Below are 19814 nucleotides of genomic sequence, written 5' to 3'. Positions count from 1 at the left end.
AGGCTGAGAATGAATTTAAAATGTGCAAGGATAATCAAAAGACTGAACACAATTTTTTTTTCATTTTTTTTTTTATCTAAGATACGGCCAAAACATTTTCGGTTGGCCAAAAGTAACTTTTATCAGGGGAAAAGGAAAGCTAACTCCAGGTTAGAATCAGAGAGTAACACGCCAGTTATACAAGCTTGTTTATTTCTGGTGGAAAAGGGTTGCCGTTATCATACCGTTCAGGTTGCCTGTCCCTAGTAAATTCGATCGTCATTTGCGCGTGCATTTAGGAGCCGTTACACCGATCAGAAAACATCAAGGTCCCGTCCACACTGCACCGGAGAAATTTGAAAATCGAGGTTTCCCTCTGAAAACGCATCAAACGTTTTCCGTCCACACTACGCTGGAGGAATTTGAAAACAGAGGTTGCCCTCTGAAAACGCATCAAATGTTTTCCGTCCACACTACGCTGGAGGAATTTGAAAACAGAGGTTGCCCTCTGAAAACGCATCAAATGTTTTCCGTCCACATCACGCCAGAGAAATTTGAGAACGCAACAATCACCGACCATTTGAGGAAAACTCGGGCAGGGAAATCACGTGATTATCGTGACGTCATCGTTTTCTAAAAGCTTGGTTTTCAAAATGTTTTTCGTCCACATTAAAACGCAAAGCTGGCGTGTTCAAATTCCTCCGGTTTGAAGAGCGTTTTCGAAAAGCTCCGTTTTCGACGCGGATTAATGTGAACGGTAGGCCTAACCGGCGTAGTGTGGAAAACACTACCTAAACAGGTCGTGGAAAATTTGTCAAACGCAATCAGACAAGGGAAAAGCCCTGGAAACGAGGTTGGCAACAAGAAGTAGTCTAGAAAGGAAAAAGAACATGTCGTCTTATTTGATTTCCTAATCATGGAAGGCTTTTGCACCAGGAATACAATAAGGAATTCGGCAACAACTCGAACTCGCAGTGGCTTCATGGTTAGTGCGCTCGTCTCCGGATCGAGCGGTCCGGGTACACTTCACTCTCACAGTGGCTCTCTCCACCCAGGTGTATGAATGGGTACCGGCGAACTAAATGCTGGGGGTAACCCTGCGATGGACTAGCATCCCATCCAGGGGGGAGTAGAAATACTCCCAGCCGCTTCACGCTACAGAAACCGGGATGAGCTCCGGCCTGGTGGGCCACTTCGCCCGTATGCAGACTTTACCTACCTACCAACAACTCAAAGAATATATTTATTATGGCTACCACTCCAGTATACATATATACAAATCAGAGATCTGTTTCAGGGATACCGTAGTGAAGGTTAGATGACTAGCTAACGACTATGATAATGTAATTCTTCATCATTGCTGATTGATACAAATTAAAGTCAAACTTTTTACATTGACGTGTGTGACAGACATTGCCCATTTTAGGCTTCAAGACCAGAACAGAGCTTATCCTGCAGTAAAATGTTTTTCCTTTTTTTCCGCTGTTATAACGGACATATTTAATGTACGATAGAGTAATAATTTAGTATTTGATGGTCTGAAAGTACGAGTAATTGTAGTCAAACTGCTACATTAGAAAAATAGTTGCTATGCATACAATAGCGCATATAAAAACTTGTAGAAGCACATTGTATGTACAGTCCTTTAGTGAAGTCCCGCCTTCTCAAGTAAAAAATTGTTATTTCTATTTATTTAGTGTAATACAAAGTGGAATTCAAGGTGATCTATGCGTCTCTGTATGTGAACGATGAATCAGCAGGAACAAGACCAACTAGAAAAGAACAACAAAATACAAGTCAGAGAAGAAATAATACAAAGGATTAAGCAAGCTTCCGACATCTAGTAACTTCATTCTTGGCTATAGGAGAATCTATGTTTACAATATTTGTCCCATTAGCATAAGCGATACAGTTCCTGATGAAGCTACAAAAACATAAGTTCGGAATATTGAAAGGGCACAGGGCGATTAACTGTCCCAAGGAATTTGAGCTTGATGTATTGAATACTTTTTGTGCGACTCGGGTTTAAAAACTCAAAATTTTACAAAGAATGCATGAGCTCATTAGCGCTTTCGACACCCAGAAATTTTGCAGTTTTTGAAAGCCAATTTCTCCTCGAATATTACACCCAAAGAGCCCAAATTTGACCAATTATTAAGTTTCACAGGCTCTTTACATGTTCGTAGTCAATTGGTGTCTAGCGTGATGCCTTCTCCGCGCAAAGTCGTATGTCAATGAGGAAAAATGTAAACAATGACGTCAGCAAAAAAATTCACATTTAAAGATTAAGATTATCCAAAGTTCCAAGCCTTACTGACTTCATCACACTATTACCATTTTGTTACACAAAACAAACGAAATGAAACAGACAAAACGTTAAAACGACTTTCACCTTTGGAGTTTATTCTCACAACGAATCAATTTCAAAGAACTAATAAATTACATTACCATTTAGCACATCTAACTACGTATCTCAACCATTTTAACCACGACCAAATCAAAGGACCTGTTAATTTCAAGGAGGTATGAACGCGATGTTTGTTTTCTAGCCATTTAAAACGACGTGATTACTTACGTTTCTGCTTCCTTGCAAAATCTACATGTTGCCGTCTGAGTGGAGCACCTGCACCAGGCCTCCCCCATATACCGTCCATTGTCTTTAAATGCTGAAAAAACAGACGGCGACTCTTAAATCTGAGCATATTCGAGAAGACACGACAACATAAATGTATATCTTTATAAACTTGGACTCTTAACGGAAATTGCCTTCAAATTAAACAACTGAGGTATTGCAGTGAAGTTTAAAACAAACGCCAACTCTTGGCGTGACACAACTCTCAAAACCCTTTTATTGTGTGACGGTCACGTACCTCTACCGACTTGACCCTCTGCTCCTCTTGGCTCTGTTTGCGATGCTGATATCTCTCCCGTGCTTGAGTCTCCAAATCAGTATGGTATTCGCGGCTTTTTTCGTTCTTCTGTCTCCTGATATTTAAAACCTGATCGAAAGAATAACTTGGAATAAGAAGGGCAAATGTTACCATTTACACCACGCCATATAAAATACAGTCAATCAGTATACAGGAGCGCCGTTGTATATTCGACGGTATTACATCTAACCTTCCCATCATGCGCCGAGCGTATGTCGCATTAGGGAGTTTAAGAAACCAGGACAGCGTCAAAACTATCACGAAACTGAATCTGGGACAGTGCGAAACATTTGAAATAAAAATAAAAAAATTAGCCGTCGTGGTTCACGTTCTACGGACAACGCAGACTTCGGTCATTTCACGTTGTTGTTTTTCAGAGGACGGCAAAGAAATGTACCAGGAATTATAACGCACGTGCACAGCCATTGTTCTGCTCACTAAACCTTTTGTTTAGCGACGTTCGTGTTGCCGTCGCCGTCATGGTTTTCTCGCTAACAAAGTGATTGTGTTGGACAGTGCATTTTCTATGGCATGGTATAAAATAGTAAAGGCGAGAGTGTGTAGCGAGGAAATACAAGTGACGAGTAGGATATTCCGTGGTATACCAAGAGAGAGCGTTACATAACTTAATCCTAAGCAACAGACCGTTTTCATATTTTCAGGACTGGAATGCAGCTAACTTGCAGTGGGGAGTCATGTAACAGAAATACCTTCAACAGCTTTACGTCAAGTCCTACTACCCAGTCTCCATTGCAAGCTAGGATCGATGATGATCAAGCCAGCTAGGTCCAGTTCAGTTCAGGTACAAAAATGGGCTTTTTACCCTCGTTCATAACCGATATACCTTACACAAAACACGACGGCAACCGCAACGAGAACGTCACCAAACAAAAGGTTTCAAAAGAAAAACAATGGCTGTGCACGTGCGTTGTAATTCTTGGTACATTTTTTTGCCGTCCTCTGCAAAACAACAACGTGAAATGACCAAATTCTGCGTTGTCTGGAGAACGTGAACCCCAACGGCTAATTTTTCGTAAATCTATTTGAAACTGAACGCATTCGTAGCATATTCAGCAGGGACAAGTTTTAATAGCGACAAACACACTGAATAGTTCCAAATAAATGCGAAATTCCAAAGTAAAACAGAAACACATCTTTTACTAGGACTCGTCCTCGCCGTTGTACATGCGTAAGGTCCCTATTGTGATCGACAAGCAAGCTTCTTGCTATGTCTTGTCCCAAAATTTGTTACGCGTTTTCACAACCCAACTAACGGCTGTGAAGTAGATCACTTAAAAATACAACATTCTTTTACCACGTTTTGCTGTTGTTTTTTACGTTTACCTGCGATGTGACATCTGAAGTTTGTTTCTTTTGAGCAATTATCTCTTTGGTGGTGGCATCATAACTAGGCTGTCCCACAACACCTGATCGCAGCCAAGAAGCAACGTCCTTTTCACCCTAAAAACAAACGGCACGCATGTACAGTCAAACCTCTCCACAACGGCCACCTTGAGGACAGGGGGAAGTGGCCGTTGTAGTAAAGTGGCCTTTAGAGGGGACGTAGGGGTGTAATTTGACACCTGTTTTTGTTTTTTGTTTTTTCTCGGGTGTGCAGCATTTGTTCAGTAAATGCTTATTTTAGCCGCATGTATGAATCAAAATGTATCAATAAATCAGAAACGTAACAGAAACAAAATCAAATCACCCGCGGTATGGATCAGGTTTTGTGACAAACTACAGGCATGAAAATACTTACAGTTAATAGATCTTCATATTCGGCCCTCCGTCGTTGTCTGCTTTCTTCAGACATTTCCTCTGTTGAGTGCAATCAATAAAACTATCTATCAAATGGTGTAAACTAAATGATAATACAGACAAACGTCTCCTCCTTATACACGGTCTTTTATTATATGGCTAGCTCCGTGAGCGGGCCAGATGAACCGAATCCTGCACTGTGATTGGCTACCCGAGCGGGCAAGATGGCGTTATCTTGCCCGCTCGGGATTACCCGCTGTGTCCCGGAAGAAGAAAGTTCTCTTTTTCGATGTAATAAATCCTTTATTGGCCAAGCTTGTGCAGCCACGATGACTGGATATTGGCCTCGCTCTTTTCTGCGTGTTGACGGACCGAGAGGGAGTCGAGGTCCATAAACACGCAAAAAAAGAACTTGGTCAATATCCAGCCATTTTAGCCTCATGCTTGGTAAATAACCCAGATATACATTGGTCTAATCAGGCACAAACACGACCATTCGCAAAGCACTTTATAGGAAAATGATGAAAAGCACTGATTCTTTTAAACCATTTTTTGCTTGTTTTGCTTTGTTGCTGTTTTCTCATGTTTTTCTTAAAAACTTGGTAGAGGATTATCCGTAACGGAGATTAGCTACCCTTGTGAAAGTTGAAAACGTACGTAAAGTTGTGAGAAGTTCCTGCTTAGCTCTTACGTCTCTCTTGCCATTTGCCGAAAATGCCTAGGAAGGTAAAGATAGAGAGCGGATTAGTATCAAACTTTCTGATCCAAAATTCTTTCATCGTGTTGAACCTATTACAAAGTGAATTATTGTATTTAGAAAGACTATCGAATGACAAAAACATGAAAATAAAAATTCAAAACCAGGGACGAGATTCAAAAAGTTCTACCAAGTTAAGAAGCTAGTAAGTACTGTTTCTTGGCAATAGGCCTTGAGAATCTGACCAGCTCTATACTTACACTTGAATCATGAGCCACTTTGCCAGCGGTACGTGTTTGAATTTGTCCTTCGGGGTCCTTTATGGGGGCTCCCGCTCCGGATCTTCCCCAGGGGTCGTAAACGTCACGCTGATTGACAGGACTGAAATCACGTTGAATTGTTTCTAAAGTTGGACAGAAATCATTCAATAAAACATTTTCAAACTGTCCGGAACTCTTGAGCTTTTTCTGATTGAAAATAAGATTAGACTCAAAAATTTCTCGGGTGCTACTACGAGGATTTGCTGACTTCGGATGCAGGTTCATGAATACACAAAAATAACTTGTTCACAAGGGCATTGAATGGCAACAAATGAATGTGGCCATTATTTGACAATTTTGCTAGATAGACCTTCAATATTCGACCTAATCAAAATGGACTACAAGCAGTCCCTCTTTAGCTGAGTCCATCGCGCGTGACGCGAAAGAAAACCGCGAGGAAAAAATGGCCGCGCGTATTCCCGGTCGCGTGCTCCTCGCCCCCAGGATTTCGCGCGGCAATTTTTTTCCTCGCGGTTTTCTTTCGCGTCACGCGCGACGGACTTCGAAAGACCGACTACTCGTAGTCTTTAATCAAAGCCACAGGAATGACAAAGAGAGGAACACGAACTGTTGAATACTTACGTCCGCTTGAACTTTTCGTCAATGTTTGTCCTTTCCTTACTTTCAAGTTTCCACTTTTGTCGACATTTGGAGCCCCAGCGCCTGGTCGATTAACGTCAATACCAATGCCCTTCTGTTTAGATGACATGATAGACTCAGTGGTTAGCTACGGTCCCGACCACACCATTCCATTTTCGTATGAAAACGCATACTTTTTGATATGTTCCCGCCGATCGTCCTCAGTAAAACGACCGAAAACGCTGATGAAAACGGAGGCTTTCGAAAACGGTTTCGAAAGTAGAGCCTTTTGAAAAGGCATCGTTTTGAAAACGCTCCGTTTCCAGTGTGGACAGGTGAAAACGGAGGCTTTGAAAACAGTGCCGAAGAAAGCCTCATATACTGTCGTTTCCATCAGCGTTCTCGGTCGTTTTAGCCGGAACGATAGGCAAAAACACATCAAAAAGTATGCGTTTTCAAACGGAAACGGATTAGTGTGCACAGGTGAAAACAAAACGAAAACGCTAGTGTGGACGAAAATATTTTGCTTCGTTTTGGTTCATACGAAAACGGATACTTTTAAAAACGCATTAGTGTGGTCAGGACATCATGTTTTTCCTCCCGACCACATTAATGTCACTATTGACTACATGTATGAAGTCCTGAGATTCTTCAGTTCTTTCAATTTCCGCACTTCTGTATGCGTGGAAAGCGTTTATAAGAATATGTTTTATACGAATATCGTGGCCGAAATTTGCGAAATTTTAAGAATATTTTTTAAGAATAAACCCGAGACTGAGATTTTGAAAAGTACAGGATGCTAAACAGGCTCAAGAACCGACCTTACCGCTCTAAAAGAGTTGAGCGTTTTCATTCTTATTTCTAAAAGGAGGTCGGCCATCACAATTTATATTATGTACTTTGTTTGGTAGGTGTCTCTTGAAAATTAGTCCACCATCAATCACACAATCCTCTGATTAACGCACTCAGCACGTTTTTCTAAACCGTACGCTAGTTTCCAAGTATACCACAAAATCTTAGATACGGGAAAATAAACAAAGCTTTTGTCATAGTCACCGTGTATTTTCCGTATGTCCGATTATCCTGACAGTACAAAGAGAAATTAAACACCACTCTCTTACTCTTGGGTTTAATTTTTGAAAACAAAATATGAGTTTTCCTTACCAAGTCATTCTCGTCCCTATCTCGCGCAGGTTTAACCATTCGTCCTTGTCTATCAAACATTGGAGGATTTCCGTGCCCTTTACCCCAAGGATTATACTAAAAAAGGTCAATATATCGATCAGTACAATGCATCATGACATATTTATTTTGAGAAGAGCAGGTTGTCTGAGAACCGGGGGGAGGGAAACTCCCATATAAAAAGGACGGGGGTGCTCATCGTACTTGGTGGGGTGTTCAGCCTCAAAAGGTCCACAGCGGAAGTTTTGGAGGAACCTTTTAGGGTATTGAGCCGAAAAAATATGACAGGAGATAATGTATTCTTTTAGAATTGGTACTTCTTAGGGTGAAAAAAATTTCAAGCCACGCCCCCAAAACACGATCTTGGTACCTCTTAGGGGTTATTTTCAACATTTCCGATGAGCAGCCCCGTTTTGTTATGTGGGAGTCCCCCCCCCCCCTCCGGGGGATCTGAGACGAAACATGCGTTTTTTCGTTACTGTATGTAAGTTACATGTCATTTAGCATGCCAGTCTAAATCATTAGGAGTGCAAAAGACAATGATTTGTTTCCAAACGTGTAAAACTAAAAAACAGTTAGTGTAGTTGAAGAGTCAAAAAATACAATTAAACAACCACAGCCGGAGTTCCTCACCTGGGGTTTATCTTGATCTGAAAACAAAACAAAAAAGAAATAGTAACATTTGACAATCAAAATAAAAATAGTCAATGGAAATATTTCAACTTCAACTTTCGCTATTGTGCACTATTTACCGAGTTAACATTAGTTAGTAGAGATTTTTTGATTATAAATACAAAAAGATAACTACTGTTTTACTCTGTCCAACAGAGTAAAACTCGCCAATGGAAGTTTTCTCTGCAATTAATGGACAGTAACGTTTAAGTTTATAACAGAGTATTAGACACTTACATGAACTTGTTTCATTCAAGCCTTGATTGAAGGCTTGCGGATACCTGCGGCTCCCATGCCGAAGCTCTTCAATGTCTTTTGACAGTGTTGTAGGATAACTGGCTTTTACAGTACCTATATCAGTAAATAAAAAAAAAGATGTTTGCATGTATTCCTTTACTTCTGTCAACTTCATTAAGAAAGGTTTTGTGCAGCGTGTGTAGACTTGTCCACAAGTTGAGCTCAGGGCAAGAAAAATTTATACAATGCTCAAAACCCAAGGGAAGAAAAGGAGAGCAAAGTGTGTATTTGGATTAACTAAAACTGCAAAGGACTCTGAGAAAGTCTACAACCTGTATTACAGGAATTTATTGTGCACCAAGTTGGATAAAAGATTGCCTTATTTACAGTGTGTACATAGGTGTTTCTAAAACAATTAACTAATAAAAAAATTTTTTCCTCCAATAACATTGGAAAGGACAAAATTCTATCTCAAGTAGCCATGACTGACTCACACTGGCCTGCATCACACTACAGTGTATGTAATTAACTGGAAATGAACTAATGTTTCTTGTCAGTCTCAAGTTTCCCACTCTGCTCATCCCAGTTGTCATAGCACAAAGTAACTATACACTGTCCAGACAGGCTGTCACAACTATTCCAGTGAAGGGTAGGTTTCCATGTGCCATTTTACCAGGTTAAAAAACATGACACTTAATTCCAAACGGGACCAACAAGCTACATGTATCACTATAGACAACTGGATCCCCCATGGAAAATAATGCAGCAGTTTATTAGTACAGTACCTGAGCCTGTTTTTCTGGGTGCCCCAGCACCTTCTCTTCCAAAAGGGTCTGTATTACACTGAAAAAAAATTAAACAATTTTATAAGTTACCTTTAAAACAATTTGTAGGTATTTCCCAGTTATAAGCAGCTGTTTTGACCCCAAAAGTTTTTTTTAAGAGCTTTGGGCAGGTTAAACTGAGGATCAGGCTTTTTGCCAGATGGGTGTCCAGGCGTCCTGTGGACAGCCACTTTTTAAAGAAAGCTGTTTTATTTTCCATTTGAACAGGCCCTATACCACATTTTGGAGGCCCACTTTTCAAATCCTGGCTGAGGAACCTGCTGAGGATGAACTTCAAGAATCACCTTCAAGAAAGCCAGTCACAATGGTGATAATTAAATGAGGTTCTACAGGAATTGAATGGAAAACGTTTTAAAATATTTATTATAATTATTATAACGGTTTATCAACTCACATGATGAATTTCCTCTTCAATGCTCTTTTCTCTTTGAAGCAGTTTTCTAGTCCTTGAACCTTCAATCATCGAATCTGAAATAACATTTATACATCGTCGTCAGCTACAAGCAGCTTCATAATTACCTGTTATAAATTCAATTTTCTTTTATCTTAAAAAATGGTTGCAACAGAAAAAAATCCTACCTAACTCCTGTTTGTATCGCTCATTTCTTCCACCATACCTCTATAAAAACAGTGAGTAGTTACAACAATCAGTCGATAACAGAAATCCATGACATCACTATATTGACTATATACAACAAAACTTAACATTAGGTAAATCCGGTTATAGCTTAATAGTCAGATAAAATGGGTTTTCTATGTAAAGGGCACGTGGGAGGCACAGTGGCCTCATGGTTAGTGCGCTCGTCTCCGGATCGAGCGGTCCAGGTTTGAGCCCTGGCCGGGGACATTGTGTTGTGTTCTTGGGCAAGACACTTTACTCTCACAGTGCCTCTCTCCACCCAGGTGTATAAATGGGTACTGGCGAACTTTATGCTGGGGGTAACCCTGTGATGGACTAGCAACCCATCCAGGGGGGAGTAGAAATACTCCTAGTCGCTTCATGCTACAGAAACGGGGATAAGCTCCGGCCTGATGGGCCACTTGGCTCGCATGCAGACGTTACCTTATGTAAAGGGCACATTGAGGGGGTACTATTTTCAAACCAATATCATTTCAAAGTATTTGTAAATTGGTATGTCACTGTCACTTGGACGTTTCTGATACTCACATCCACAGCAGTATTTTCCTGAATATAAACTTCAGAGTGGTTGAACAAAGTAAATTTGTGGAACCACCATACTCACCAAAACAGGTTCCACATTAGCTTTAGATGCATGTCTCGGAAATCTAAGCTCAGGATCAGTACGGAAACCTGCAGCAACTTTTCCTGACTCTGTTCTGTTTGGAGCACCTCCTCCACCTTGATGGCCTCCATATGGTTGATAAGGCTTCCCATACAAAAAAAAAATATGAAAACTTTGTCTTGATCATAAAGGGAGAAGTTAAGGAACCCTGTAGTACTGTCCCCAGCTTAATAAGTTAGACATACAATGAAGCCTTAAGGCCATTTTTAGGCTTCTTAGAGATCAGCCACATACACTTCAGGAGAACTTAGACTTGGGTTATGGTTACTAGCAGCAGATTTAACACACTATATTTCAAAGTTCATTACATACCTCTTGAACAAGGTTCTTGACATTTTTTGTTCTTTTTGCGTCAGGTTTTTCATCACTACCAGACTGTGAAAAGATTTATAGTACACAATAAGTTTTTAAGAATAAATTATATGGAAGCAATATTATTCATTGATGTTTTAACCTATGTAAGGGCAGTACATTCACCTAACTTAGACACTTCAGTGTTAACTTGTACAGTTACACACAAAAACAGCTGCTGGTAAATACTCTCCAAAATAATAAATATTATCCCTAAAAAATATGACCACTCCCATGTTTATACAGCCTGAGGCAAAACTCCTAGCTACTAAAAGTTTACTTTTTCTGACTGAGTGTACTTGTAAATTTTTTGTTTTTAGGAAGTATCTCTATACTCCTATTATGGGATGTATTTTTTGTTTTTGTTTGAAATCCCCCATCCAACCCCACCTTGAACCCATGTAGAAATTCTGGCAGCTCCTAAGACTCACAGTAAATTAAATTAATTAGGACAGTAAGATCATACATCTGTACTAAGGACATCCACAGTCGAGTGTCGATCGATACTCTTGATCGATACCCTTGAGAGGGACATCTTGATCAACATCCCAATCAATACTCCGTCGACACTCTGTTGTCTGATCAACAGTCAGTTGATAGTCATTTGAGTGTCGACCAACTCATATGAATCAATCGAAAATTAGTCAACTGTCGACTGATCAATGGAGTGTCAACCGAGGTGTCGCTGGAGTGTCGATTGAGGGTATCAATCAACACTCAACTGTGCATGCTTTAGTACACATGATCTGGAAAGTTGAGGGCTGCAGGACAGCAAAACCATAGATCACTGAGTCAGCAGTAAAATCCAGAAGTAATACTACCTGTGTATACTTATGAATAACACACTTGGCAAGGGAAACAAAGTTTCCTTTTGAAAAATTTTATTTACCACATGATGGGAACCACTGGTTATTACCTCAGATGTCTGAAATGAACAAAAGAAAAGAAAATCAGACCTACACTGAACAAAGACATTGTGGGAATGTCTGAGAAAAAAAATAGCTTAATTAGATACTTAAAAGAGAAGAAATGAAGCAAGTGGTCCGAATGGCTCACATCATAGTACTGCAAGTATAATTCAACAAGTTATTCCTACAGTCACATTCGATTACATAAAGACACATGTGTTTAATTTTAATTCACATTTAACTTGTTCTTCACATTCTTTATTTGGTTAGATATACATGTACACATACACACATCAACATAAATTATAGACTGATGGAAATAACGTTACTATATATTAAATAAAGTTATTGTATCGTATTGTATCACACATCCTTAGATCATTGTGATTCTTCTCACCCTCCCCCCTATACTTAAAACTTTGCCATGTGACCCACCACATGGCAAAGAGGGCAATTAAGCAATCTTATTAACCAAAACTACAAAATAGTATCAACTCACAATAGGTGCCCCTCCACCTGGTCGTCCCCAAGGGTCATAGTTCTTCAGATCTTCCAAGTCCTGAGATTTATGAAAAAATGGCAGGTTTCAAGCATATGCTTTAAATGTGTTTATAACTAAGGTAAAACATTATGTAGCATATATTTAAATGGACATCCAATTAATGACATTCAGTACTGGAACCAAACTGATCAGGACTTGTCAATGATTCAAAGTCCACAAGAGGATTAATTAATAAAAAATATATCCTGAATATAGACTGAACAATACCTTTCTCTTCTCTTCTTGTTGTGCCTGTCGCATCCTTGCTTTCTCTTCCAAATGCCTTGCTAGAAATTCATCTGTTTGCAAACAAGAAAGAAAGTTAAATGCAAAGCATACACAAATTCAAAATACCACATACATATAAATATACCTCATGACAAGTGATAGTACATTAAGTAAGTATGAGTACGTTAATTAAAACCTTCATCTGAATGTCTACTGAATTAATTGAGTACAATAAAAAATATTAATTAAATGCACATTAAAATAAATAGCATTTAGTCATTAGCATGGAACACCATATACTACAAAAAAACTTCATCAATAAACAACAATCAGGAACACATTCGTGGTCCTACCTTGTGTTGAGGCTAATTTCTTATTCTTAACTGCTTCTTTTTCCCTGAAATAAAGATTTGTAGCAACAAATAAATTGCAATTCATTAAAAAAATTCTGGCACAAAGGGTTTATCTGGCCTTGGCATATCCAACTCAGATCATGTGTACTAAAGGCATCCGCAGTTGAGTGTCAATCAATATCCTCAATCAGTACTCTCAATCAACACTTGATCAATACTTAGTGAACACTCCATCGACATCTTGCTGGACACTTGGTCGATAGTTGACTAATTTTCAATCGATGTGTATGAGTCAGTGGAGAGTCCCGGCCAACTATTGACCAACTGTTGATTGAGTGTCGGTTGAGTGTTGATCAAGATGTCAATTGGGTGTCAACCATGTATCGATCAGGATATTGATTGAGTGTTGATCAAGAGTCAATTGAGGGTATCGATCGACACTCGACCGCTGATGCCTTTAGCACACATGATCCTCCAACTCATTTCTTACGTTCTTTCTTCCAGCCAGATCATGTTGTTTGGACGAGGTGCTGGAGCCGGCTTTCCAACCTTAGTTGCTGCTTCAGTCCCATAAAGAAATCCAGAAGGATTATAATTTTCTTTTAACCCGGCTTGGTGAAGGAGTTCATCTGTACCATATATCATCTTGTTACTTGCTGATCCACCTGGTATCTGAGAAAATCAAAATGCACTTCATGTCAAGCTATGGGGGTGCATAATGTCGCTCCAGGGGGACTGCCATATAAAATGGACAGGGGTGCTTGTCGGAAATTTTGAAAAGAACCCCTAAGAGGTACCAAGATCCTGTTTTGTGGGCGTGGCTTGAAATGTTTGTCACCTCTAAAAGGTACCAATTCTACAACAACACGTTATCTCCTGTTATATTTTTTTGGCTAAATGCACTAGAAGACTCACTTAGATATAAGGGATCTGTCCTTTGGAACATAGTTTTATACCACGAACAACATAAAAGTTTTTCAAGCTTTTTCGACCTTAGAAAGCAGGTTGTAAATACAGCCTATTTTAAAGATTTTAACTTTAACGCCCTGTCGGCTTCGACAACCCGCCACAGACATAGTGACTTTATATACAATTAGTTTTAGTTAGTTTATTGTAATCATATAGTAGATTAACTTAGTAATAGTTCTAGTTAGCAATTAATTAAATAATTAATTTTATTGTAAATCTAGGAATTGTAATCTAAACATTTTAATCGTAATTTTAAATTTTTAGCAAAGTTAAATTTAAATACACGACCCCACAAGCTTTTAGCTTTAATTATTATCGTGTTTAAATAAAGTTTATCTATCTATCTATCTAAGGTCCCACAAAAGTTTCCACTGTGGAAATTGTTGCTGGAGCATATTAACCATTTTCAAGCCATGCTATGTGCACATAAATGCACACAGATGGGTACAAACATGTCTGGGCTTTTAGCGCCAACATACCTTTCCTCTCACAAAATGCTGCTTCCTGGTGAATCTGTCATTCAGTGCTCTTGGATCATTTGTGGAAGTTAATCCTAGCTCAAAGCCTTGGCTGTGGGCATTTTGTAAATGATAATGCTTGCTTAATGGTCTGTCAGTGTCCTGCATCGATGAAGGATTTACTTTATGGGGCTCCAGAGGAAAAACTGAAACCAGAAATTTAATCGGCTATCAAAAATGCTTTAGTAGTAGTCAATGACAAAAAATCAAAAAGGACAAAACATCCGAACATTCTAGAGATTTGAACTAAAAAATTATCTAACACAGCAAAACAGAGACACAGTTAGTCTTAACTTTACTAACGGTGCATATATATATATATTGACTAAAAATCACAAGTGCAGGTCATAGTGCGCAGGGTTCTCATCAAGTGCTGGCCGACAGCTAAAAAATGGCTACTTCGATTACTCAGCTGTCTGCTTTTCGTGAGATTATAAGTGTGTACATGTAAGTTGTCCAGAGTAAGTTAGGGAAAACATAGTCAGGTTTTTTGGAATGTGACTGAACCTTGACTGGCCGTGGCTAGAGAGGGGACATGGGGTGAGGGTGTGGTGTATATTGCCAATCCTTCGTAGGAAAAAAGATGACAACTGGTAAATTTACGCATAGTTCTTAGCAAGCCAAAGCCTTAACAATGTTCATAAAAATGCACAGAAGAGTTACAAAATCTTCAAACCTAGCATACACAATGTCCTTAGTTCAGGGACAAATATTGTAAAAATTTGGCTTTCTTTGTGCCTTACAGGCTGTGTTAGGTTCGCAAGGTATTGTGGTAAAATGTACAGCCGCCATCTTTTTTCCTACGGTGGATTATGCTACTGCTGTAGAATAAAAAATTATCATCCCCTAATATTCTTGGTAGTTTGACCTTTTCCAAAATTGATTTCTTTTTCAGGAAATATCTCCAAGAAAATGCATAAAATAGCATATTTTCAGAGTCTGTCAATTTCAATTTTTGGGGGAGCATGCCCCTAGACCTCCCTAGAGGCTTGTCCCTACGGCACTTGAACTGATATCTACTTCACAAAACTAGCCCTCTGCTCCTTAAATTAATGAGAACCCTGGTGCAATCCACTGAAGATGTAAGAAAAAAAATTGGTTCTTTCTTACCAGCAGAGTTAAATTTATCTCTTGGTTCTGAACCATACATAAGCCCTGTTCCTGCCATACCACCAGCTACTTTTCCATTATGAAACCATTGGGTTTTATGGTGGTGATAACCTGAGTCAAACTGGGCTGGGTTTACTCCATCCCTACATTAATGATCCATGCACAGAGTGTTTTTAATATCAGGTGAACAACGAAACACAACACACTCAAATTCTTAATTTGGTCAGAGGTCAATATCATGAGTTGTCTACTTGAATTGGATCATGTTTACTGTTAGGTAGTGACAACTGACACTATCGACCAATACTCAGCGGAGCATCAGTCGACAATTGGCTGGCAGTCGGTCGAGTATCAGTTGGGTGTCGGTCGAGTATGGTTTGATACATCGGCCAATATGTGTGTCAGCCGTGTGTTGGTCAAGTAATGGCCAGCATAATTGACCGATACTAGGCCGACAATGAACTGAATGTTAGTCTATATATCCACCACATGTGTATCAGTTGAGTGTCAGCCAATACTTGGCCAATGTATAGACCTAGTGTCGCTCCATATATCCGTTGATAGTGTTGGCCGATACTACCAAGAGTTAACATGATCCGTCTACTTAAAAAACATGCTTTCCAGGTAAAAACATGGTGTTCACCCTGTTTTGGGCAATTTCCCTTGTTATCACATTGAAAGTTCGCATTAGGATGTCTTTAATTTATGGATGATCAATATTTAATAATCAATAATGATCTTACAAAATAAGGCACTTTTCTGATAATGACGGATGTACTAGTTAGTGCTCTGAATGCTTTCATTTAACATCGCAATTAACGCCTGAAATTTTGCTCAAATTCTCGGCAAGACTTCAAAATATTTATATATTTGTGAACAAGCTGCTGTCATATCCCTAAATGTATTCCACCAAATAGGCTACCATAGGCTCTTATGAAGAGCTGTCTAGAGTGATCAGGAAATTCTTGTTCGTAAAATATAAATAAAATAAGCTTATATATATCTGAAGAAAATGCCAAAAATTGAATTGGGAAAATCGAAGTTTGGCATCCTGGGTTTAATTGTAAAAAAAAAAAGATATTCAAAACAAGTACATGCACTTATAAGCTTAATGCTTTTAAAGTGTATGTAAAAGTCAACGTCAGGTTGTGAACTCCGTTTTACGTCCTAACACTACAAAATTTTCCACTATAAATGTAACCTACTGAAGGTGGAACATCAATGGAAATTAGTTCATGAAATAAATACCACCATCTTATACCGAGTGAATATGAGAAATAACTGCATTTAATATGACATTTCTACTTCATACTGGCATGGAAAATCATACCGTTGTACCAAAACACATGCAGATACACTTAAAAATAACATTTCACGAGAACGCCACTTCATCTTGTTGTTAAAATTCTTTACAAGATTGTACGTTCGCGGATGAATCTTAAATTTACTCCACCAAACAAATATTTGGAGCACGGGCTGTGTTGGAGAGTGAGTAGTTATCGTAGTTCTTGCCGTTGGTCAGTGGTTTCGTCAAACACGACAAACAAATCAAGAAGTCAAATGGAATCAAAGATCAAACAACGATGACAATCTGTGTGTGGAAACAGCATGCTAATGCCGGCATTCTTCAAATGCATTCGTGTAATTAAAGATTAAAGAGAGCCCCTACAATATTCGACAATGCCTGAGTTCCCTTGCTAACTACAGTCTTTAAGTTAATATTTACGTTATAGAAATGTAATGTTTGTTATCACCAAACCACGATAAAACGCCGTGTAAATGGTTGAAGTTACGTTATCATCGCGCCAAACTTGACATATTTTGCGCGCCTCTATTATAAAATGCTCTTTTCAATGCCTTTCTGACTTCTTCAAAAGACTTTAAGACGGCTTATGACTAACTGAAGTAGTATATTCTATACCATGAACAATTCACAAATACTTACATTGGACGCTGGATAAAGAATTGGAGTGAATTTTTTCGAGTTTTTCGTCATACAACCTACTGGAACGGTGTGAAATCGACATACATATGTACTTGTTGCTATGACAACAGCGGAAAGACGGGTGTTCAGTCTTTTGTTGCGAACACTCGCGGCAAAACAAAGGAATCTCATTGTGAGCATAAGTTGCTGTTGTGTATAAACAATTGGCAGCCGAAAACTACTAAAAGCCCAACATATTTAGATCATTAATGAACACAAATTTCGGATTTTTCAGTAATGGATATAAGACTTTTAATAAAGGTATAAAGTGGTTTTTCTGCTTTTAGAGCTTCATCGGCTAAGACTACTTGACATACTCTTGATAAGTAACAAAACTAAACTAAACATTCGTGCTAGTCTACTGAATTTAACTGCTCCGAAATTCCTGATGTTTTCATAACGCCCCTAAAGAAACCTTGGTCAGAAAAATGTTGGTTGTGCTCGAAGGGTCTTTTCCTTTTCATTTCTGCCCTTGAAGTTGAGTTCTCTTTCTCTTCGACCTAGCTAGATAATGTTACGTCAACAAACTAATCCGTTCTGTTTTAATATCAAGAACTTGATCCATTTAAGAAACAGGCATTTTCAACTGTCTTAATCAAGGAGTTATTATTAAATGGCCCACATGTTCATTCAATGATTAAGAAATAGAAAGTACTCCTCTCGATTGTTGTGAATATTCATCAGGAGGCAGGTAGGGTTAAAGTCTCTCCTCAATTGAGAAATCTGTATGCATGATAGTCAGAAGACTATAGGGAACCAATAGCGGCGTATGTGGATATATTCAGATTTGTGAATTTACGTCAGCAGTACCATTATACTACGCAATTGGCAAAAAAGTACAGCAAGCAGCATGCAATTTTTAGCAGATTTGTGTTAGTTTTTTGATCCATGTTTGTAATAGTCTAGTAGTCTATGGATGTAGGATATATATTTAATAAACTGTCTGCCGGTTCCCAAATCAAGCTTGACTCTGTTGTGCTGTTTAGAAGAAACACAGTTAATCAGTGCCTAGGCGAGAGTTTTGACTTTTCGCAATTTTTCAAGCAGTCTCCAAGACTTTCTCAAGGGTTTTTCTCCATGACCAGGGCAAATTAACCCAGCAATCAAAGACAGACCGTACGAGACCTTTCCAATGCTAACTACATAAAGAAAGAACACAATTAGCATTTAGATTTAGTACCGTGGACTGAGTTGACTTGAAATAAGCTCTGTCGGTTTTGTCCATGACTGCAAGGATCCCAGAATGTCCAAGATTTTAATGTGTGATTTGACACAGGACAAAACACCGAAGAACGAAAAGTTTCACCCTGAGAGGAAAGAAAACGAAAAATTAACGAGACACTCCTCGTTGGAACTCCTAAATAAAGCAAAAGTACCAATAAAAAGATTTCATCGCGTTGAAACTTAAATAAAACGGAAGAAAGAATGGACAGACAGACAGACACAGACAGACAGACAGCTCGGTAGATTATGGGGTTTTAGAGAATCAACATTTTCCTTCGGAGACTTGGCCCTCCATAAAGAACAGAATGACGAGGCTGAATCAATCAGAACACGCCAGTCGTTTGCTTAAATTAATTAGAACTAAACCAACGAGTAAAGACAAGAAAAGAATCGAAAAGAAACATGTAAAGAAATTCTGTAGGCTTTTACAGTAAGGGCACTCAGTCTCTAACCATGAATCATAAAACTGTCTTTTTTTGAACATTTCTTTTGGTGACTATAGAATGGAGGGTCTTCCAAAAATACAAGATATCATTTTTACAGTGTAAAATTTGTTAATTTGCAGAGTCCTCATTCTACAGTCATTCAGAAAGAAATGTACCTATAAATGTGTCGTGTTCAGGGTTCGAGTGTCCTGACTGAAATATATGTTATTTGCTGGCTTAGGGTCGGCCGTATAGTGAAAAACTGTGTGTGACTGAGCTCTTGAAAATGTTGCCCGAGGTCGCAGGCCGAGGGCAGCATTTTCAAGTCCGAGGTCACAGTTTTTCACCACATCGGACGGACCGACCCTAAGCCGGTAAATAACTTCTTTAGTTCTTCCTCTCTCTCAAAGAACCAATCAGATTGCAGAATTCGCTTCCGTGCCCTCTTAGATAAACTAAAGCACAGTACTCACCGAGCATAATTGTTTAGGATGTGTAGGACCCCAGATATTGTTTTTGAAGATGTAGTTTGAAGGTGCGCTACTCGAGCGCATTTTTAAATCACGGACACAGAGACGTGCTTGGCTCATAACTCACGAGTCCTCTCAGTTATCAGCCCATTCTACCCCGCAATCCTTCTTAGCTTTGTGTAAAAATTAAACAGTAAAATTCATTCACACATGCCATATATTAATCGTTT

At 39.0% G+C, this 19814-nt stretch overlaps 1 protein-coding gene across 2 annotated transcripts; it reads right to left on the bottom strand.

The window, feature by feature from the left end:
• Positions 1-79: 79 nt before the first annotated feature.
• LOC110055020 (uncharacterized) lies at positions 80-17531 on the bottom strand. Of its 2 annotated transcripts, XM_089285366.1 has the most exons (24): positions 17427-17506; positions 15482-15624; positions 14333-14517; positions 13375-13556; positions 12885-12928; positions 12532-12602; positions 12262-12321; positions 11744-11779; positions 10816-10878; positions 10444-10587; positions 9779-9818; positions 9594-9667; positions 9140-9197; positions 8355-8468; positions 8079-8095; positions 7428-7523; positions 6267-6378; positions 5625-5767; positions 5325-5385; positions 4669-4727; positions 4254-4370; positions 2850-2978; positions 2555-2645; positions 80-1751 (listed from the first exon to the last, which is right to left on the bottom strand). In XM_089285366.1, coding segments are annotated over exons 1-24 (2088 nt in total). In that variant the 5' UTR covers positions 17429-17506; the 3' UTR covers positions 80-1704. The 2 variants fall into 2 exon arrangements, with proteins under 2 accessions (XP_089141492.1, XP_089141493.1); XM_089285367.1 differs by lacking the exon at positions 15482-15624 and having other exon boundaries at positions 17427-17531.
• Between the last annotated feature and the right edge of the window lie 2283 nt (positions 17532-19814).

Source organism: Orbicella faveolata, unplaced genomic scaffold (assembly GCF_042242905.1).
Source record: "Orbicella faveolata isolate gen_17 unplaced genomic scaffold, um_ofav_v1 contig_13, whole genome shotgun sequence".
NCBI lineage: Eukaryota > Metazoa > Cnidaria > Anthozoa > Scleractinia > Merulinidae > Orbicella > Orbicella faveolata.
The sequence above is the reverse complement of the archived record's forward strand: the minus strand, read 5'-3'. Positions and strand labels throughout refer to the sequence as shown.

Bases quoted from the DNA above. Each gene is read 5' to 3' on its own strand.
- LOC110055020 (XM_089285366.1), bottom strand. The intron at 12,929-13,374 runs GTAAGAAATGAG...TCTTTATTTCAG, and splicing joins ATCTGGCTGGAAGAAAGAAC to GGAAAAAGAAGCAGTTAAGA. The intron at 2,979-4,253 runs GTAAACGTAAAA...TCTTTCGATCAG, and splicing joins CTTCAGATGTCACATCGCAG to GTTTTAAATATCAGGAGACA.